The sequence below is a fragment of the Cricetulus griseus genome, chromosome 6 (genome assembly GCF_003668045.3).
Source record: "Cricetulus griseus strain 17A/GY chromosome 6, alternate assembly CriGri-PICRH-1.0, whole genome shotgun sequence".
Taxonomy (NCBI): Eukaryota; Metazoa; Chordata; class Mammalia; order Rodentia; family Cricetidae; genus Cricetulus; species Cricetulus griseus.
In genome coordinates, this window is record NC_048599.1 from 144860202 (window position 1) to 144882927 (window position 22726).

Below are 22726 nucleotides of genomic sequence, written 5' to 3' on the forward strand. Positions count from 1 at the left end.
ATAATCAGTTATTGTGTATGACCCAGATACCCACAGGGACCCAGAAATTCAGCCTTTTCCAGGAAATCGTTTGAGGGTTTGCTTCCCAGGGTTAGAGTACCCAGATTCAAGGAGGAAGAGGAGGGGGACAGAGGGCATCTGTGATGATAAAGAGCTTGAATTAAAAATGTGCAAAATTAAAGTCACCTTATGTATGACGAAAAGTGATGGATAAAGGTCCTTGCTCATGAATTCAGAGGCTGGAGATCTCACTTCCTAGGGCTCGGCTCTCTTGTCATCTGGCCATCAACAACTGGGCCCTTGGACTTGGAGAACGTGCTGGTGACTACATTTAGGGGCAAGACTGAGGAGGCGTAAGGTCTCCATGTCACTCAGCTCCCTGTGTGTGTGATCAGGAATCAGTGTGGCTGGCCCTGGCAGTGGTGGCAAGGGGGTGAGAAGACAGGAGCACAAGTCTGCCCTGTGGGAGAGTATGGGGTGGTGCAGCTTCTACACGACTGGCCACTGATCACAAGCTGCTGGGAGAAAAGGCCACAACTTCCCATGCCAGCATGGTGGGAGTGGGAGAGACGAGGAAGGCCAAAGGCCACCAGGAGAGCTCATGGTAGGGAGCACGCATGGTAGGGAGCAGTGCCCAGTGCATGGTCCTGAGACTGTTTCTGCCTTGGGAGGGCTGACAACAGGACCCAGGAGGTCCTGGGGCCCAGGGAACAGGCCATCCAGATGAATAGCACCCATAGGAACAGAAAACAAGACACGACTTAAGGCATTGTTTGTTTACAGTAAAAGAACTCAAGGGACTCTTGACATGGAGCTTCTGGACTCCCTTCAGACTTAGAGGACAAGGCTGTATGTAACTAAAGCTTCAAGCAGGGCCTCAAAGTCAACAAGTGTGTAATGTCACAAGTCCTGTGCCAAAATGTATGTTTCTCAGGGAGCTCGCACTCACTCGCTCACACGCACACATGTACAGCACGCACACAGAGGATACTTTGGGGGTTATACAAAATCTGAGGCAGCCCTGCGGGTGAGCAGCCCGTGCACTTGGGGTGTAACAAGCCTGTCCAGCAACCTGTCTCTTATCTCCAGCCCTCTCAAAGGTTAACTCCATCCACTCTGTGTGCAGCAGAAAGCAAGGAGAACCCAACATGGGTCAGATGCTCCCTTGATGCAGAAGCAGCTGGTGGACAGACGATGGCCCAGAGAGGGGGCATAGGGTGAGCAGTTTGGGGTCTGACAACCACCCTGTGGGGTGGTGCTGCAGGATGAGTCATGAGAGTTGCTGAGTGTTGACAGGTGGATCTCACACTGGGGAGCCATCCAGGACTGTGAGGCTGCAGGCCACATTCCTCGAGCTATGGGGCTCCAGTGCCTTGGCCAACAGCTTATGCCCAGAGCTGCTCTCCTCCACCAGACCTAGTCCAGGCTCCCAGAAGCCTTTGAGGTCACGCCAAGTCCTGCAGATACTTATTCAAATGACATAAGGTTTGCCGGTACCTAAAAGAGAAAGCTCACCTGCTTGTCAACGTTTCAACCCCCAGATAGGGACAGGGGTAGTTCCTGAGGTTAGGGCCATGCAAGTGTGGGGAGGGAAAAACACGGCAATGGTAGCTCCCACTGAGAATAACTGCCATGTGCCAGGCATTATTCTGACATATGCACTGTGTATTGAGTCCCCACATGAACCCTGTTAGGCAGATGCTCAAAGTGTCCCCATAATGAAGATGAGGAAACGGAGGCTTAGACAGGCTAAACATACAGTAAGAACCAGGGCTGGGACTGAACCCACATTCTCCACCACTAACCTTTGGGTCAAAGACAACTAACAGGGCTTGGGGCGCAAAGGATGGACCCTGATGAAGTAGGGGTGAATGTTGGAGAAAACAGCCTAGGAGTGGGGGATGTCATTAAGGAATGGTAGGGAGTGGCACAGGAGGAGGAGAGAGTATGGGGAGATCATGAACCCTAACACCATCTCCCAGAGGCTACCAGTTTCACTGTCAGAGTATTTCCCTGTCCCCATAGCTGCCTCCAGACTCCCAGACTTCCTTGGCACTGCTGGAGTGTTCTAGGTTTGGTTAGACATGATTTCATAAAAAAACAAAACAAAAAACCAAAAAACCATCTTGGTGTCAGTTTTGCCAAAATAAGAAGTCAGAAAAAGATGCATCTCTGTACCATGAGACAGTTCCAAGAAAGTTCTTAGCCAGAAATGGGGATTGGTTCTGAGTGATGGGCAGAACTGACAGGAAAGTGGCACAGCAGTGACCTGCAGCCACATGCGCCAGGCTTGCCAGGCTCGCCAGGCTCGCTCGGCTCGCTCAGCCTCAAGACTAGTGCAGAGGAGCGAGCAGCAGGAGGGAGCATCCATGCCTGGCTCTAGTATTGAGAGTTTTTACAACTGTAAAGGAGGGCTGGGGTGTAACTCAGTGGTGTAGCACTTGCCTAGCTGGTGAGCCCTGGATTTCCTCTCTGGGAACGAAATGCAGCAGGGGTGTAACAGAAAGGAAAAACGTTATGGGGAGGGAGAGAGAAACGGACTTCAGGGGGAGAGGAAGGTTTCAGGACCTGTGTGGGTTCTAGGTTTTGGCTGGGTATATGGATGTTTTTCTACTGCTTTTTTTTTTTTTTTTTTTGCTGTTGCCCTGTTTGGCTGTTTGTTGCTCAGGTTGGCCCTATGCTCTTCCTGCCTCAGCCTCTTGAGTGTTACCACACCTAGCTCTACTGCTGTTGTTTGTATCTTACACATACATTATAAATAAGCTTAAATAGATTCAGTGTCAGAAAAAAAAAACAATTTTAAGATGTGCAAATAGAAACGCAGTCTTCCTCGAAGATTCTCTGTGGAGGGCTGCACCTCTACAACACTCTTTTCTCGTGCCCTCTGAGTTGTCTCTCGAGTGCATGCTGACTGTTTCTTTGTTGTTGTTTTGTCTTTTCGAGACAGGGTTTCTCTGTGTAACATCTCTGGTTGTCCTGGAACTCACTTTGTAGACCAGGCTGGCCTCAATCACAAAAATCTGGCTGCCTCTTCCTCCCAAGTGCTGGGATCAAAGGTGTGCGCCACCACCTGGCTCACGGTGACTGATTTAAGTAAGCCTCTACCATTGAGTACTGAAGTTGTCTGCACACTTTATACATCACAGAGTATGACTGTGATGTATAAATAAAAAGGAAAAACCAGGTATAAAAAGAAAATCCTTCTTTTCCTAGGTCTGAAAATTGGACACAAATACATGGCGGAACTGTGCCACATCATGCCATATTTGCCAGCGCATGGAATCCGACCTCTGAGTCCTTCGGGCCACATGTCAGTCAGCCACACGGGTTTGCTGTACTTTCTTGCGGCTGCTACTCTCCCCAGCCAGGTACTGACCTTGAGGCTGTGAGGTGCCCTCCTGCACACCAGTCCTGGGGCCTCCTGTGTGGCTGGTGAGCACCTGTGTGCTGTGCTAGCTCAGGGATAACAAGGGAGAGCGGGCCTGGTGAGACTGGAATGGAAGGTCCAGCTTTCCCTCTTGAAGCTTGCTGCTGCAGCAACCTTGTTCAAACTTCAGCCTCTTGTTCCCCTTGGTTGCCTTAAGATGGCAGTGACACTGACTTAATATGTAGAATATAAATAAACTGGGCTGTGAGTGTAGCTCTGTGGCAGAGCAATTACCTAGCATGCTTGAGGCCCTGGGTTCAAACTCCAACACTACTGAAAAACACTCTGTCTATTCACTTATCTCACAGGTAAGTGTATATATGGAAGCACCCTAGAACAACAGCATTATAGTTTCTTGTATATAATTGTAGAAATTTTGCATGAATATGCTCATATCCATTGAGTAATAGTCACATAAATTTAAAAACAAATGAGATCATCCTTGCCTATGCCAATGCCTTTTCTCCTTAAACCTGCTACTGTCTTGCTGATGGCTATTTGGTGTTTCTCAGGGACCTCTGGCAGGCTGGAGGACCCTGGTGCTTTTCAAGTACGGATAGTGCTGCAATAAACATGTTTTAACATGAGGAAGTCTTAAGGACTGGGGTGAGTACATCCCACATTCCCACAGGTGAGTCAAAGTACTCTAGTGTAGCTTGTTTTGGGCCTCTTAGAAGGATCAATGCTGCCTATATGGCATGCAGGGAGCAGGAAGCTCCAACCTACCCCCCACCTTGTGCTGTGAGTGGAAGCTGCCATTTCCACCACAGGCCTGACCAGCAGGGGCTGTATGTACTCCTGGCTCTCTTGTACAGTGACAGACTCTCAGAAATAGGGGGGAAGCTGGAGAGCTCAGTGAGGAGCTTCAGGGTCAGAGATGGGAATCAGGTGACCCTGAGTAGATTCTTATCTCTGCCACTCACTAGCTATGAACCTCTCACAAGTGTCCTTCTGAGCCTCAGGCTCCTCAGTGTCCAATGGAGACAGTAAGAGAACCTACGTTATGGGGACATGGGAAGACTCTGCCAATGACTGCGTGTGAGGCCTTCTGAGAAATGGCTGACAAGGAGAGGGGTGGCAGCAGAGGAAGTGGCTGGACCAGGATCCAGGTCCAGCAGCCTTGCCTGGCACATGACTGGCCCTCAATACTCTAGCTGTTGGTAGTACACTCCCCAGGGTGGTGGGCAGAGAGACCTATTAGTCATGTTGGGGTATTCCAATAAAATCAGCTCTGGGGAGCAATCTACTTAGATGTGAGAGCTAGATCATTGGATGGTGTCATACTTGCCACCTCACTGTCTCCTACTGGGTATGTCTGTGGCATTTCCTTTAGTGGAAAAGAGTCAAAGTTCTGGCTTAGAGCCAGGCTTCATTCAAAGCTGTGCAAGGGTTTCCTGGACTCATGGGAGAAATCTCCAAGTGGGTGTCTGGGGGCAGCACTGATGGGCTCAGAGGGAATAAGGAACCCTGTTGTCTAAGGGTTCCTGGTCATAAACAGGATCTGAGGAACCTTACCTGAGGCCTGTTGCTTTTACACGCATCATCCAAGTGCTTGTGCCACAGTATTGCGTGAAACCGGGAGCCCGTCTGGAACTTGTAAACATTGCCTGATGGGGAAATGATCCCTGGTTAAGAAGGACACACAGGCTGGTCCTCGTGTGCTGTGGGAGCATTAGTCCGCATAGGTAAGAACAGCTGCCACAGCCCAGGGTGAGCTAGCACTGACAGGTCAGCTATCTTTTTGACTAGGCCCCTAAACAGGTTCTGAGAACTTCTTGAACCAATGTTTTCAAATGTGTGAAATAAAAATACAAAGAAAATCACCAGCACTGAGACTTGGTACTAAACTACCTACACACAGTGTGACGGGATGTGAGTCTGTGTGTCCCTGTATCCACAGACCTGCTGGTAGCAGGCCTAATAGCATGCTGGGATTTCGAAATGAACACCAATGAGGTTTTGAGAAGTCTGAAACCTATGCATGCTATGAAAATGCCTATCATTTCTCCGGGGGACAAAACCCATAGTATTTCTGAAATTCTTGTCACCTGATGCTCATATTCATAATGGAAGGAAGACACCATTATTTGTTACTGAAGACCACGATGTAACTTTTCATGTCTAGTTGATAGACCTCTTCAATTCTATCAGTGGACATTGCCCCTCTGCTCAGAGATACTGCCTTCCTCCAGGCCTGTGGGTCACAACCCCTTTGGGGAGCTCCATATCAGATGTCCTCTATATCAGACATCTATGTTACGATTCTAAACAGTAGCAACATTAGTTATGAAGTAACAACAAAATAATACTCTCTTACAGGGCTACAGCATCAGGAAGGTTGACAACCACTGCCCTAGGCTCAAGCAGGGGTGGCCTGTGAACCCCGTGGCCACAAGGGCTCACAGTGGAGCTTGTGTGGGCATAGATTTCTTTCATCCTAATGAAAGCAAAACAAAACAAAAACACTGGCCCTGGCTGGGGAAGAAACTCCAGTGGTACCAGAGTAAGGACATCTGTGTGTGTAGCAGACATATACTCAGTCACCCCAATTTAGAGCAGAGGACCAAGCAGTCTACCGTGCCCCCACCTGTAGGGCTCCTTGAGGCAGTTGGGTGCCCGTATTTCTCAGCTGCAATCATGAGAACATGACACTTACAGTCTCCCGGCCTGTACCTCTAGCACCCTTCCCAGGGAACTTGCTAGAAATGCATAGTCTTGGTCTCTAGCGAGATCTACAGACCCCCAAATCTAAACAGATCCCCGGATGACTGGCCTGTGTTTGAACTCTGTACTCACATATTCCTATCCCTTTGGTGTGAGCACACACAAGAGAGTTCCTGATTCTAGTAAACTCATATGCTGCTGCTGTTCGATTTTTGTTTGGTAACTTGGGCTACCCAAGAAGCTGGCTGTAGACGGCTGAGTATGTCACTGAAGACAAGGTCCCTGGGCAAGATGGCACCAGAAACTTTCCCTCCTCTTAGCAGGGCCAAGGGAGAGTGGACCCAACAGGGACTGAGAGGGAAGTGGGGGAAGATCAAGTCAAAGCCTTTGGAAGTCACACAGGTTCTTCTGAGTTGCCCTTGGACCTGGACGGGGTCCCTGAAATTCAGGACCCAAGACTCTTCTGGCCCCAAGGCTCTTCTTCATCTAACATTGGTTGCTATTTACCCAGACCCTTGGGTCACAGATCAAGGAAGGATAGACCCATTAAGTCAAAGGCTAGGCTGTTCTCACCACTCAATGGGAGCATCAACCGGAATATAAACAGCATCAAGGACTAGACTGCAAGCCAGGCAAACCTAGCAAACCCAGAGCATCGGGGTGCACATCTGGTCAGAGAGGAGCCAGCTCAGCCTGCTGCCCACCTTTGTCAGGGTTATTCAGCTGGAAGATATCTGGGTGCTCAGGGTCATCCGGCAGCTGCACCATCCAGCCCAAGATGGAGACCTTCTTGCCAGGTGTAGATTTATACTGGAAAAGAGCAACAGACAGCTGGGAGGCCTGGGGGTCCTCACCCTGTCCCTCAGCAAGGGAGACTTAACATGGGCCAGACAAGTGTCCTGCCCACCCTAGCCCTTGCAGTCATAGGGGTCACTCCCACTAAAGGAAGTCCAGCATGGCAGTCTTTTCAGGGGACTTACATGTTTTCTGTCTGTGCCCCGCAAGGACTTGGCTCCATAGTATAGGAGGGTGGATCCTGAGAGTACGACCCAGTACCTGGTCCACGAGGATAGCTGCACAAGTGGGGAGGCAAAGTGATGATATTGGGAAAGGGAGTGGCCTCAGGATGCCTCACCATGGACACTGCTATCCCCACTTATGCCAACCGAGCCCTCCCCCATCTTCTCTGACCTTCTGTCACCTCTTGGCAGTGCCACCTCTATCCAGGTCCAGGAGATCTTTTGTCCCTCTCTTACTCCTTTCTTTCTACACCTTGTGGAAGAAGTCTCAGTGAATAAATTCTATGTGTTAGTAGAGCTGGGCCCAATAGTATACCAGGAAAAAAGACATGCCAAGCTGCCGCCCAGAAATGGAATGCTTGTAATGGGCTGCTCTGGACAGACTGAGAGCTGACTTTGGGGCCTTTCTTGCTGCTGGCTGCTCTGGACAGACAGACTGAGAGCTGACTTTTGAGGCCTTTCTTTCTGCTGGCTGCTCTGGACAGACTGAGAGCTGACTTTTGAGGCATTTCTTTCTGCTGGCTGCTCTGGACAGACTTGAGAGCTGACTTTGAGGCCTTTCTTTCTGCTAGCTGCTCTGGACCGACTGAGAGCTGACTTTGAGGCCTTTCTTGCTGCTGGCTGGGTCAAGCTGGGACCTTCCGTGAAGCTTTCAGGTGTGCAATGTCAGTGTAAGCATCCCATTCTGGGAGGACAGGACTGTGCCTCCCAGGAGCAGGTCATTCAGCATCATGATATAGTCCTTTTCCTAGTGGGAACAGCTGTGTCACAACCAAGGCAAAGCTGTCTTTTGGCCCTTGACGATAACCACAGGATGCACAGCAACAGACACACATGATAAAAGTGATGAAAGCTCACAGCACATTTATCCTTACTGTTTGAGAGGAATGTGGGATTCCATTCTCTTCCATTTCACTTGAAAATGCTAGTCCCTGGCTCAAAGGATGGCTTAGTGGGCAAAGGTGCTTGACCCTAATCTAACAATCTAAGTTTTATCCCTGGGATTCAAATGGTATAAGTGTATAACCTACTCTTGTGGTTTGTCCTATGACCACTCTGTTATGTGTGGGCATGGTATGGAGAGGGAGTAAGTCCATACCTCCGGACTGACCCAGGGCCCCATGCCATAGGAAGTTTTGAGTGTAGCCAGAGCTGGGGTGGAAGCTCTCTACCTTATCCATCATCCAACTGCCAACTAGAGACAGGGACTCTAGAGCCCCTGCAGAGGGCAGGTGACAGGGCCCTGGAATCTTCACGGTGGATGGCATCTCCAGACAACTCTATGGCAGTACAGGAGGACAGAGCAGATGCAGTGAGAAGAGGCAGTTTGAGGAGATTGCCACACAAGGAGCTGAAGCTCTGTCATGTGGTATCATGTGGCTGTGGCATATGAGTCTGACATGAAGCTCCTGATGCCTGTCCCTGTGTTTTCCCATTGGTGCTAGCATGCTGCCAGGGAGTGAGAGAGTCTACATGGGAATGCCACAGAGCAGCCAAGGTACTGTGAGCCATGCTGCTTCCTGGAGCTGTGCAACCCTCTTCCTTCTGAGTGCCCAGGTTTCTCCTGCCCTCTAGACCACCGTGGACCCATGGGCAGGCACTCCACCACAGATGACCTCCAGGAGATGTAGTTTCATTCTAAGTCACAGAGAAACTGAGGTCTTTTTCTCTTCAGTGTTACAGCCAGGGCTAGGAGCCTGGTTGGCACATCTCTAGACCCTGAGTCCAAACTGCTTCCAGTGGGTGTATGGATGACTTACTGCAGGCTTCCGGCCTTCCTTGAGCAGGGTTTTCCGTCTTAGAGGCCCCTCCATAGTGGGCACAGTGGCTGAGCTGCCCACAGTACAGTTGCAAGGGCTCGTGGGGCTGAAGGGAGACTGTCAGTTAGATATGGCCCCAGGGCAGCTGATACCTGGTACCCTCCCACCCACTATGACTCTGAGGTGCCTCACTGGCAAGTCTATGATGTCTCCAGAGTCGGAGAACTCTCTGGGCTGGGCCAAAGCCACCCAAGAACAAGGTGAACTCCTACGGAAAATTCTTACCAAGTTTCCGCACCCCAGCTTCTATCTGTCTCCTGCCATACCCTCCCCTCTGCTTCTTTCTGATTGCTCCCCATGTTCATGCCTGTGGTTTATGTCCAAGAAGCCTGAGCCCCTGCAGCCCAGCTCTGGAAACCCCTCCCTCATGCTAGCAGGAGACTGCAAAAGTAGATGGGTATAATGGAGATAGGGGACAGAAGCCCCACACTACCATCTGTCCCCCTTTCCTCCCGGCTCTTCCCTCACCCCTCTCCCTTCAGGTCAGGCACTGTCACAGATGACAATGCCCCAGTCCTGTCCTATGCTACAGATTTTTGTGCTGCTGCTTAATGGATGTCCACAGGCACCTGGCTCAACCAAGCCGGTCACCAAGCTATATGTTCTACAACCTAGTCTCGTCAGTCCTGAGCATGTTCTGGTTCCAGGTCCTAACCATGTCTGGTTGTCCATCCCACCTCTCTGCCAAAGTCACTACATTTTCCTCTGAATGACAGCCCAATAACTGCCTCTGTTCCCTGCTTCCATTCCTGCCTCCTCCCATATCCTATCTGTCCACACAGTGCTTATTCTCCACCAAACATCTCCCTGGGTCCTGCTGCTTCTAAGGAGCAGGCAATGTCCTTGCTCCTACTGGATGCTGCCCTGCCCACCTCCCCAGCCTCATCTGAAGCCCCTCTCCTTGGGTTTCTTACAACACAGTGGTTCCTACCCTCATGGAGCCTCCTCCTACCACCTCACAGTCTTTCTGTGAAACCCTTCTCCAGTCATTTAGCTAATTCCTGTCATTCTTCCAGTATCGCTTCCTCTGATGGTCCCCTCCTCTCTCCCAGAGGGCCTCCCATACCTCTCTGGAGCAATTGGAGCACCAGACAGTGTTATGATATATTTGGCACAGAGCTTTTCCCCCAGGAAACAACCCAAAGCTATCTGTCAAGTGAGAAAATTAACAAATATATACCTGTAGACACAGCTCCGAGTTCTGGGAGAATTCCGAACTGGAACCCGCCAGTTGGGCCCCAGCGTGGCATAGAGACGTCCCCTGCTTCAGAGGAAAAGGAGTGAATTTTAGTCACAGAGCAGCTGATCATGAAGGAGGCAAGAGCAGAGACAATGTAGGTCAGCCCCGCCCCGCCCCGCCCCGCCCCGCCCGTCTTCCTCCTTGGGTTCCTTGCTCCCACTGCAAGCACTGCATTTGGAACCACCTGGCCAGGGAAACCTTGTCCCACAGAGTCTCCATCTTGGAAAGCTCCTGGGTCTCATGGGACTATTTCATAAGCATTTTGACTGGTCACTCTTCTTCCAGATTCCCCAGTGTTGAGTCTGAGCTGTTTAACAGAAACACCATGTTGTCCACAGGGTCCATGTCGAAAGTGTACAGAGACATAGACAATGATGAGAAATCTTGCACATCTGGCCAGGTACATGCAGTATACCTATTCACCAGGATGCTTCGGGGTCCCGTTGTTGCACTTCATCTCTGAGCTGGCTCCAGTGTCCCTGAAACTGCCTCTGGAACTTGATGGCATCCAGAGCTCTGGTTCTTGGGCCACCCCGTGGAATTGGCCTAGCTTCTCACCAGTTCCTGAATCGGGAACTTTTCCAGGGGTGTGTGCCATTTTGGGGGAGGGGGCAGGCACTACCTTGCTCTATCCTTTCCTGACCCTGAGGCATATACTCTGACTCTACCTACCTTCTTGGCCTGATGGCTAGCCAATGACATAACTGTATAAAGTCTAGACTTCTTGTCCAAATGTGCTCTGGTGTCTACAACTGTCCTTAGGCGGCTGCTGCTTATTGCCAATGATGTTAGTGTGTGGGGGGCGTAGGAACAGCCTCGTTGCAGCCATGAATATCACACCATATCTGGGTGTCTGTCCTCCAGTAAGAACTTCTGATGGCCATCTTGAAGGGGCCTAAGTTCAGGGTTGGTCATCCATGTCGGAGGCTCCAGGATCCTCCTGTCCATCAGCCCCTCCTCTTTAAGTGCCTGTTACATGAGACCCATGCATCTGCTGTAATTGCTAACAGGGATAGATATCACCACTGCCCATTCCTGACACATGGTCCAAGCCCAAACCACCAAGCGCAACAAGCAAAGCAGGTTCCAACCATTGCTGAACATCTACTCTCCTAGGTCCTCCCTGACCACTGACAGGAATTTCTTAGGAGCCGGGTCTGACCACAAAGGTTCTGAAGTGCTGTCCTCTGTAGCTCTCCCTGTTGCTTAGGATACGTCCCTTTGTCTGCTGGTCAGGTCTCTCATTTGGAGTTGCAGCCTTCCGTCCGCCATCCTCTTGAAGGTGGTCTCCATGTAGCTCTAGGGTGGTAGGAAGGGAAGACTGTCCAAAGTTTCTTCCGAGAAGTCCGGTCTGGTGGGCCCTTTCCAGAGGAGTCCAGTGTGAGGGATTGGGTATGGACGGGACTCAGGCAGTCAGTGCTCCTACACATCAGGCCACCGTGCTCACTCTCACTGAGTTTGTCTAAGCACCACTATATTATCCTTCCCAAAAGGAGGGACTGAGGTTCAGCAATGAGGATATACTCATCCCAGGTATAAGCCTCATAGACAAAGATTTGAATCCGTCTGTTCCTCTGTACAGGTGAAACCCCAAACTGTGCCAGGAGATGTGACCTTTTATAACTGAGAGGTGAGGGGGGGGGCTGATGTGATGGGGCCTGCTCTGAGCACTGGGACCACGCTAAATTTGCGTGTGCCTTGCTAGCATTCTACCCTCATAAGCGTTGCCACTTTGAGGGTCACAGCTCCCATGGCTGTGTCCGTGTCCATGAGGCTAAACGGCCAAGAAAGTCTTAGGTCCGAGACTCTTCTCAGATCAGGCGGGGCACTTCTCAGTTCCCCTGTGCTCTGCACGGGGGCTGCCCAGCACTTCAGAGTCCCTGTCTTCTCAGCTGCTTTCAAGAGCACATCCACCCAACCATATAGAGGGGGCACCGCTCTCATGGCCTGAGGAGATGCTGGCCTGCTGCTGAGATGGAGACACAAATGTTCACAGAGAAGGTCTGCTTCCACCATGGCGTGAAGGGCCTCATTGTCCCACAGGGTGGACACCTCAGCCTGTCCTTGGAACCATGTGGCAACCCCAAGTGTGGAAGGGCAGCATGGCGGTGGCTTTTTTCCCACCCCCCTTCTCTCCTTGTGAGCTGTGGGAGGAACCTTGGAGCAGCCAGGATCATCCACCACAGGAGCCAGACAGCCTGTCCCCTCCCCACTGCCACAAAATGCAGAACAAGTGGACAGTAACATCCAATGAGCCCCAGAAATCATAGGCTCTCTTCTGGGGCCCCAGCCCAGAGCCATGGCATCTTTCCCAGGATCATTCTAGGAACATGTAGCTGAGCACACATCCTCAGAGCTGACTCCCTTCCTGAGGGTGCAACTGAGCTATACCAGGCCAGAGGCTCATGGGAAGTTTGTGCTAGGGAAGAGGTAGGCAAGCAACCGGATAGCATAGCTTATCCCCCAGGGTTCATAAGACAATGACAATGACAATAATGGTGGTAATCAGGTGAGATGATGGACTGCTGCTCTGGCTTAGTGAGGAGGTGGTGGAGAGGATGGTGGGGGTGGAGATGGGATGGCAGGTGCCAGGCAATGTGCTCAGCAGTATTCATTCACTGTCGTGTTTAACCATACGGTGCTACTAGGTAGGCACTGTTCCTAGCCTGCCTCATGGATGAGAACTCTGAGACTTGCAGATGGGGAGTCACTTGCCCACGGCCACAACACTAGAAAAGGAAGCCAGGTGGACACAACCTGTACCAGCATAATGAGCACTTGGGCTGAGCAAGGCATGGGTTCCTAGGTTTGCATCGGCTTGTGGGTACCTCAAAGTTGAAATTTATAAGGCAGCTGCCCACCTAGGGGTGTGGAGGAATAAGAGACATCTTAGATGACAACTATATCCAGGCCCTAAGAATCTTGGTTCTAGAAGAAGTCACCCCCCACACCATTCTTCTGTCTCAAATCCACAGAATTCCACTGGAAGCGATTCGTGGACAGACCCACAAGGTGCTATACACCAGCAGTACTTACTCTGGCCAGCTCTAGAGCAACTGCTAGTCCCATAGGGTCACTTACTGGTGGGGTCACTCTCATCTGTGGGCAGGAAATGGCAGCCTGACTCCTGATGAGTCCTGGAACAGCCCTTCTTGCTAGCTCATGTGAAGGACCTCTGCTCTCCTGGTGCACATGCCCTTCTTTGGGTAGTGTACTGGAGTCCCTAAGTGAGTTCCTGGGAACCGTAGTGGTAAAACACTGCATATTTCACTCAGTCAAGCAGCTGAATGCAAACCAAAACCAGATTTCTCTCCTGGCAATTGGGACTTAGATCAGGCTGGAGATCTGGTTCAGTGGCTGGGTAAAGCCACCCACTTGAGCCTAGCATACAATACCCTCTGGGGGCTGAGGGTTCAGAAATTTGGTCTGCACTGGGAACAAAAAACACCACAGAGATGCAGCAGGAAGGGCAGAGTAGGCTTTGCCATTTCAAGACCTTGGCTCTGAAGGAGCCAGACACGAGAAGCCGTGGGCTCCCCATGAAGCAACTGCTGACTGACAGGACCCATCCTAGACTGCCACAGCCAAGGACAGTGTCAAGCTCCAGATCCAGGCATCTTTGCCCATTCTTTTTCAGAGGAGTCTGCCAGGAGCCTCACTCAGAGCAAGATACAGTGTCTTCAGAGAACCATATAATCAGCTTGGAAAATCAGACAACTGGGCTGACATCCTGCAAGGCTGGGCAGAGAAGCCTAATCCAGGCACATGGGCAAACCCAGGGAAGCTAGAATTTCGGGAGCCCTAGTGAGGGATGAAAGCCTGGGATCCTGGGTCCCTGAGTTCTGTCACTCACACAAATGGGCTGCAGCTAAGGCAAACCCTTGATCCAGAGCTGGGCCTAATTCTCTACAAATACAGCAAAATTCAGGGCTTGGGAGATCTTGGCACACCTGGGATATCTCCTGGAGTCCCCTGACTCTAAAGACATGCATGTCTATAAACTGTTCTGGGGGTGGCATTCTGTTACCACCATGCCTCCACTTGCTGGCTGTGAGTCCACTAGCCAAGACCATCAGGAAACATTATCCAAGGCAGAGACTGCACCAACTACTTCCCCTGGCACTCAGCGATAACCCACAGGCCAACTACCTTCCGAGGACCCTCCCCAGATCAGTGCCACCGAGAAGTCAGCAGTTGTTGGAAACCACCTTCATTCAAGTCCATAAAGGCTCCATGAATGGCCACTTGCCGTGTCTCCTCATTCTAGCCCTTGCCTGTGTAGCTTCCTTGCTGGGCAGAAGCACTATCTACACCACTTCCTCCTGCAGCAGCTCTACACATGTACTAAGACTGAGATTGTCTAAACTGGGGGTGCCAAGGGGACTGAGAGTATAAGTGGCCCTGACATTACATTTCCTGGTCTCAACATAACAGGATATATTATGGAGCTCACCTCTCTTACACAAAATACCCAGAAACCCTGAGCACTCGTGTGTCACCTTTCCCACCCCAGGTCATGACTTAGAACTCACTATTCATCCTCACATCTCAGGACCCTCACAATGGTTCATGGGGTCCTCTTCAGCAAACTCCCTCAGCCTGAACCTGCAGCTGATGCCAGTTACTCCACTGTGTATAGGGTGTGACTTCCTCAAGGCTCCAAGAACCCTGATGAGTCTCCTGCCCCGCCCCCAGGGTGGAAGACAACCCTCTACTGTTGAGACAGAGCTGCACTGCCCCGTCCTCTCTTCTACCCACTCCCACTTAAGGGGATCAATCCCTTGAGGGCCCCTCTCCTTGTCTGAATCCTCCCATTACTGCCCATCCCTAATATGAGGGGCCAGTTCCTCCACATGGCAATGTCCAACTGGGAAGAGGGTCGGGGAGAAGTTGTGATGAACTCTGACACACTTGCATATTTCGTTTATTTAGAAACAGTGATCATTTCTGATGACATCTTCTTTAAGAATGTTAAATAGTTTTGATTAGAAAAGACAGACTGATATACTGTGAAGTTTGGAGAATATGAGGTTGGCACCCCTCAAAAATCCTGCAATGCAGATATAACCAAGGCAAGAACAAGTACACTGCGTGTTTTCATATTTTTGTCTCTATTTACCTCTATAACCAATTTCATTCCTCTTTAAAAACCTCCTTTTAAAAAAGACTTTGGAGGCTGGAGAGATGGCTCAGAGGTTAAGAGCACTGGCTGCTCTTCCAGAGGTCCTGAGTTCAATTCCTAACACTTGGTGGTTCACAACCATCTATAATGGGATCTGGTGCCCTCTTCTGGTGAGTAGGCACACAGAATACTGCATACATAATAAATGAATAAATAAAATCTTAAATAAGCAAACAAACAAAACAAGAACAATAACAAAAAACCTTTGACCCTTAGCTGAATTTCTGGTTTCATCTTAGGGCCCAAACTTGACTAAACTAAGTATAAAAGTTGCCAGAGCCTGAGGCTGTCTGAAACCTGGCCTAGTATCAGCCTCCAGCCCTACTCTCCAATCCATTTAGCACTGCTGACATAGGCTTGCTGGGCCCCCTCTCCTCCTCCTCGTGGGAGTGGCATGTACACTGAGGCTTTCCTTCAGCCTTTGCCCCTGCAGGTCAGAGCTGCTGATAACATCACAGAAGAGTGGCTACACCCTCACTCCACTCATTTTCACCCTGGGCCTTGAGGATGAGGAAGAGGCCTTACCTGAAGGCTAAGAAATGATCAATGAACACCTCTTTGGCATGGCTGCCATCTCTAGCCATGAGACCTTTGGCCTTGCCAACGGCTGACATATATGTGGGGTGGAAAGGGGAACAACACAGAAGCAAGTTCCCTTGGCTCCTGAATTCTCATTCTAGTGTCCAGCAAGAACAGGGGTTGGGGGGGGGGGAGAGGCTGGAGAGATGGCTCAGGAGTTAAGAGCACTGACTGTTCTTCTAGAGGTCCTGAGTTCAATTCCCAGCACCCACATGGTGGCTCACAACCATCTGTAATGGGATCTGGTGCCCTCTTCTGGCCTGCACTACATAAATGATAAATAAATAAATCTTAAAAAAAAAAAAAGAAGAACAGGGGTTGGTGCCTCTTCAGCAGTTCATGGCTCTCTGGGTACTCCTGAAAATGCCCACCTCAGGGACACACTGGGCACATTTGAAGGACTATCTCTGGATCCCAGTGTTGGCAATGAAAACTACTGCCCTACTGCTTACTGGGACATTAAAGTTCACTCCGTTGTGCCATCAGGCCACCAGAGCCATGTGTGTGTGCACACTCACATGCAGCTCTTCAGTCTCTGCCCTTTATGTTGGTGTGTGGCTCCGTTATCCTTCTGGCCTGGGCAGATTCACAACCAGTGCTGGGAGCAGGGGCGGGGAAGCGGGGGAGGCTATGGGACAAGGGACTAGCTGGTTTGATTGTGGTCCCTGAACTCAAGCGCTGTGGACAGAGCACTGCTGCCCCCACACTAGCCATGCCTCTCCTCCTCCCTTTATTCCAGACCCCTCTGCACCTTCCACCTTTGCTCTAGCAGGCAATACATCTTACAATCATCTGTGAGGACCTGGAAGGGAGGCTCTTTCTGGCACATGCTGGCCTCTGGGACCAGTCACAGGAACACCTAGAATCCATTCCCCCTTAAGGGCAGGAACATGTGGTCTGCAGTGCACAGAGGACCCCATGGGGCTGAGCATTGGGCTGCCTGAAAGTTAGGATGAAGGAGATTCACGAAGTGACAAGATGGTGGCTGAACTGTGAAAAGACAGAATGGTGCTCTTCCGTTGTGTCCAGTCTATAGGAAAGCGCAGACTGCTGGCACACCTTTTGGGGAGCAGACTCTTAAAAACAGGTAAAAGAGCTGATATGGGTGGAAGCAAACTAATACCTAGGCCACTGGCTGAGGCTAGGGTCAGCTAGCTTCTGGTTCCTCAGGTCTGCCTGGGTTTGGGTCCTGATGAGAGAGGACATCATAGCACTCCCGCCTCCCCCCGCCACTGGCATCTTCTAAAGCAAGTGGTCTCCTGTTCTCCTCAGCCAAGAACACTGAACCATGATCCCCTCTGTGAGGAGCAGTTCCAGGGCTGCTAGAGGCATGGCTGTTCAAGGGCTACTGGAAGCCGGGCTGGGCATATGCACAGAGGAGACAGAAGGCCAGTGCTCAGAGGCGAGACCACTTGAGAACATCTGCTACAGACACCCAGGTGGACAGTGATCTAGATCTCACTAAATATGCTGCCTGCAGTGTTCACGGAATGTCCCATTGCCATCCTCTTTCCTCCTGGCACCACTGCAGCCACAGCAGTACCTTGGTGGCCAGCATGCAGGCAGCAGTGCTAACTAAGCAGGTCCTGAGTGACTGATGAGTGAAGGAGAGAATGAATGAGTGAAAGGACAAACAAAGGAGGACACACAGGGCCAGATGTGCTACTATAGATCTTAGCCCCGAGCCTAAGGATGCCACTGGGTGGTGGCTAGAGGAGGAGCTGCTTGCCTATGGCCTTCTTTTGTGGGGTATCCCCAGGAACCCCCATGGGGACCAGGAGTTCTGGAGTCTGTCCCTTGGGGCCTGTGGGGTTCTCCTTTCACTGCTACGGAGGAGCACCAAGGCTGCAGGAAATCTACAGCTGGGCAGTGTCCAGACAGAGCCTGGCACACAGGGAATGCTCAGCCTGGGCCACCACTGAGCCTCTCTGCCCTGTAGAAAGTGTCCAGTTAGGATGATTTCTTCTGGACACTTTTCAGTTACAGAGACTACAGCTTTAGCTTCAGAGGCGTGTGTACATACACAGGTGCGTGTGTGTGTGTGTGTGTGTGTGTGTGTGTGTGTGTGTGTGTGTGGTATAATGTATACTGCATGCGTATGAATGTGTACACCCACATATGCATGTGTATAGGAGTGAATTATGAATGCGTCCACCTGTGTGCATGTGTGAGATTTGCGCTTAGTGTATGCGCACACAAGTATGACTGTGTAATTGTGCATAAGTAACTGAGTATGCAAACATGTGTATGGTTCCTTCTGGTTCCTCTGAGTACAAGTATGTGTACACACACATAAATGTGTGAGTGTGTATGTGTGAGAGTCTGTAACTGTGCATATGTACATGGAAGACTGTAACCATGGTCATGTCTATAAATAGACTATACAACTCTGTGCACATGCACACATAAGACTATGTAACTTTGTGCACACGTGTACTTGTGAGAGTACTCAGATGCACACAGGCTCCTAGGCATGGGGCGAGGACTTATCCTGAAAGACAATGGAAACCTGCATCTCGGGGACGTTCGTCATCACTGGGTTTCCCTGTGAGTCCTCCTCAGACCTCAAGTCACCAAGATGCCTTTCACCACCTGCAGTGACATGTCTTCTTGACCCTGATGGTGGCCCAGGAAGCATTAGGGCATGGAGTACATGCTGTGGGTGAATTCTTAATGGGAGGGTGGATACCTGGGGCAGATGGGCTGACAGGAATCACAATGATTCATGACAGTAGTTTTTAAAACTGTCCAAGGCCTGGGGCTGCACTGGTGCAATACTCTCAGATATCACCAGATGGAGCCATGTGCCCATCTCAAGACTTCAAGCAGTAAGTCTTAGGCTTGTCCAGGCCCAGAACTCACACTGCAGGCTCCCAGGTCTCCTGTAGCTGGCTTGGACCAAGTGCTGAGTGCCAGCTGATTAAAAACAAGGGAGGGGGCCTGAGGGGAGGACTATCTAAGCCTGCACATAACCCACATATGCATGAGTATAGGAGTGAATTATGAATGTGTCCACCTGTGTGAGTTTTGTGTTTAGTGTGTGCGCACACGGGTGTGACAGTGCAATTGTGCGTATGTAAAATGTAGGTAGGACAGGGACCCCTGACTCCAGCTCCCTGGGCCATGAGTTTCCCGAGGGAGGGAGGCCTTGCTGAGGCCACACTCACCTTTCCAGCCCTGCAGACATCTCTTCACTAAACTCTGAGCTCTCACTACTGCCTGGAAAAGGAACACAGATCAGTGAGCATGGCAGCCTCCAAGAGAGGGGCCTGTTCTCCTGGGCTCCCGGTCACAGCCCTGGTGTCCCCAAGCTCACAGCATTCTGACCCTGTGGGTCACAAAAGGGCTTGAGTTTCTGTGGTTATGCCTTTCTCTTCTCTAGGAGGGTTCGAAGAACATTTAGTCCAACCATGCTCAGGAGTGCCCTCCACTCCCTTCCCTCTGTCTACCCTCTGGCTTGGGGGACCAGGGTCCTCAGGTCTATCTGCACTACTGCCTGTCTGCTGCCCCAGGGGCTCACCTGCTAAGGGCACAGGTTGGTTGAGCACTTCTGGCCTCAGGGTCAGGACTGGTCTAGATGCATCTGCCTGCACAAGAGACCCCAGGGGAGGGCCACTGCTGTCTCCTGGCCCTCAGAGACACTGCCAAGGCCTGTTGTGATACTTCTTCACCTTCCTGGTCTCCTCCAGACCCACACTCTGGAGCTGACCACAGTCTGCCAGGCATGGGTGGGGCATCCTGGATCCCTAGGCCTGTGCCCTGGAGTTAAACGAGCACCCGCTGCCCTCTAGGCACGTAGATCTGTATTGTCTTGGACTTTGCAGGCTCTAAAGTTCAGGGCTCTTCCAGAAAGAGATCTAAGACTGAGCAGTGGAAAAGGCAAGGGCGGAGCCCTGGCTGGAGCAGGGCCCCCATTCCCTGCTGTACGGGTGGGGAGCAGCCCAACACTGCCTCCATCAGGACACACACAGACATTGCCACTTTCTCAGAGCTTTCAGCTTAAGCAGAAAAAATGTCTTGAGTCCCCCGGCTTGAGCCAGAGCCAAACAAGCTTGTGATTCCCCCAGATGCTGGATAACATAGTCACTCTCAGGGGTAGCAGCCCAGACTCAGGCACAGCTCAGAGTTTCCTAGATGTCAAACAGCTGCTCGGGGCACAGCCATGCACTCATGGGCCCTATAAGAACCCAGACCCCATCATATTCTCTGAGATGAGGTTCATGAGTGGGACTCAGCTAGAGAGATCAGTGCCCAATAGTACAGCAAAGGCTCAGGGAAGAAGTCTAATTATCTTTCCTGAGCTCAGGAGCCTGGACTACTTCTTTGAAGCCACACCTATGAGCCTAAGATACACTTCCTACACTGTGTCCAAACTGGATGACCTCCTCTGAAGACAGAAGCCAGATATGGAACTTGTCACAAACTTCTAGGAGGCAGCTGCCCTTGACTGAAATTATTCCTGACTCTCAAAACTAGCCTAACTTCACAGGGATTTGTGGCATGAGACAACCCACCTGGTCCTGTTGCTTGCCTCTCCAAGCCTCTGCCCCATTGTCTTCACCAGAGCAAATGTAGCCAGGCAAATGTCAGCCCACCATCAGCCCTGGGGGAACTCTCTGCTATTGGAGGCAGATAAACACACCGGCACACTGAAAGGCAAAGGCTATCTACCAATGGAGTACTGGGCAGATGACAGCAATCACAGGGTAGTGTCACTTGTCCTGAGCTCTGTAAGGGAACAGATCTCTGAATGCAGTTCCATGCTAGCCCCAGTCCTAATGTTGACATCTCCCTGCTGATATCAACAACCCTGTTTCTGGAACTCCATGGACACAAGCTCCTTCCTGCCACTCTCCAGTAGTGTACTACCATCCCTGAGACTCGCATCCTTATCCTCCCTTCTGGTTCCTCTGGGTAAAGACAAGCACGCAAACTGTCTGAAGCAGTGGCCCACCACCTACTGCTCCAAGCAGGGCTTTAGGCTCCCCTTGGGATGTCAATGCCACCAAGGCAGCAGCTGGCCTCGGGGTTGAGGTAGACTTAAGTCCAGCTTCCTTCTTCAACCTGACTGTCCATTTGGGGACTACCAGAAGGAGAAGGCCACCCTGGAATTCCTCCCTGAAGCCAAAGATTTCTGTAGGGAAGCCATTCTTCAAGGGTGAGGGGCCACTGGGCACAGCACAGTGACACAGAGACAGACATGGAGCACACACTGGGCCTGCTGCCCCTGCCTGTGTGTAGAGGCCACAGACGCTTACCTAGGGAGAGTCCGTTGGTGATGGCGGTGGAGGAGGTGAGGGTGAGGCCCCTGCGGGGGCTGCGGGACTCTAGGACGCTGTCGTCCAGCAGGTGCCTGGCCTTCTCCGATGGGAATGTTGCACTCTTACTTTCAACTACACTCAACTGACACATCATACTGGAAAACGGAGAGGAAGAGAGAAGGCAAAGCTCCTTATCCTGGGAGCAGAGTGGCATATGGCCCTGGGGGCTGCCGCCAGGACTAGCTGTTGGAAACGCCTCTGCCCTGAGTCTGCTGGTGGCCCAGGCTCTGCCCTTTCTCATGGTGTGACCCTGGGCAAGTCACATCCTTTTTCTGAGCCTCAACTTCTTCATCTGTCAATGGAGACTAATGCTGTTTGCCCTGCCTGTCTCCCAGGATGACGGTGAGGCTTGTGAGATGAGGTCAAAGTGAAGGGCAGGCAGGCCATCCTGAGGACTGTCAGAGCTTGTGACCCTTCCTGGAGCCACAATGCTAATGGCAGCACCTGCTCAGAGGTTCACATGGTTCAGTGAGATGGTGTCTACAGGTGTGTGGCAATGTCTAGAGAAGAGGCGGCACCAGGGACCCAAAGCAACTTTGTCTTCCTGTCTCTGCCTCAGAGGTCCACTAAAGTCAACCCAGAAGCATGACACTTGTGTCTTAGTGCCGGGATGCAGGTGGAAGGAAGGGAAGGGGGGAGGGAGTCAGGAAAGGCAATGATGGAAGGGTATCCCCCTGTTTGGAAGCCCGTGACCAATGCCCAGGGGATACAGGCCTGGCTGTCTCCAACCATGCTGAGGGTCTACATGTCCTCCAGCTGTAGACCCTGCAGGGCCAGTGAGCCAGCAGGTGCTCTGTGCTCTGAGGATAATCACTGTTGTCTGCTGGACTCAGCTCTCCCTAAATGAGCTGTCAACCGAGTTTGTGCACATTTCTTTACTAGCTACTGAGCCTGGATCCCTGGTGGTGGCACAGGGACTATGCTGCCAGTTGCTCCTCTGCATTCCCAAGCTCACACCAGCCTTAGGAGAGTGTGTCTGCTGGGAACAAGAATTCCCAAATGGGGATGGGGAAGGACCCAGCACTCCTTCAGCCCAGAAGAGGGTTGCTCAGTCACCCACTTGTTGCCCAGGCTGTGGCTCTTCCTATGTCTGGGGACTGGTGGCGTGGGAAGGCTGCCAGCCACAGATGCATCAGGACAGGTGGGCCTCCGGCGGAACCTGGCTGAGCTGGAGCCAGCAGAGGGGCCTAAGAAAAGAACAAAAGGAGAGTGATGGCAGGAGCTGTGGGGGTGAAAGTAGGGTAGAGATTCAGGGGAGCCAGGCTCTAGGTTTGGGCTATGGACCTTTCCCCAAATGTCATGGGTAGACAAGGTTCACACAAAGCCAACAGCTGCCTCCCACTTATCGGATGCTTGCCCTTCCTTCCCAGGTTCACTAACTCCCAGAGGGAAGGCCTGAGGTGCCCAGGTGGAGTAGCTAAGCAGTTCTGCTGGGCAGTTAGCTGATGACCCATCCGTAAGAGTAGAGCTAGAG

The 22726-nt window shown here is 51.3% G+C and overlaps 1 protein-coding gene across 5 annotated transcripts in view; it reads right to left on the minus strand.

The window, feature by feature from the left end:
* Positions 1-761: 761 nt before the first annotated feature.
* Ralgps1 (Ral GEF with PH domain and SH3 binding motif 1) overlaps positions 762-22726 on the minus strand; it is a 244246-nt gene continuing 222281 nt past the window's right edge. For 3 of the 5 annotated variants that reach the window (XM_027423756.2, XM_027423759.2, XM_027423755.2), the window contains 9 exons: positions 22313-22439; positions 21190-21347; positions 19099-19150; positions 10111-10194; positions 8871-8976; positions 7072-7164; positions 6796-6901; positions 4943-5034; positions 762-1497 (listed from right to left, as the gene is read on the minus strand). In XM_027423756.2, the coding sequence (XP_027279557.1) occupies positions 1468-1497; positions 4943-5034; positions 6796-6901; positions 7072-7164; positions 8871-8976; positions 10111-10194; positions 19099-19150; positions 21190-21347; positions 22313-22439 (848 nt within the window). In that variant the 3' untranslated portion in view covers positions 762-1467. The remainder of the gene's footprint in view (positions 1498-4942; positions 5035-6795; positions 6902-7071; positions 7165-8870; positions 8977-10110; positions 10195-19098; positions 19151-21189; positions 21348-22312; positions 22440-22726) is intronic. The other 2 variants (XM_027423761.2, XM_027423760.2) reach the window with 2 other exon arrangements.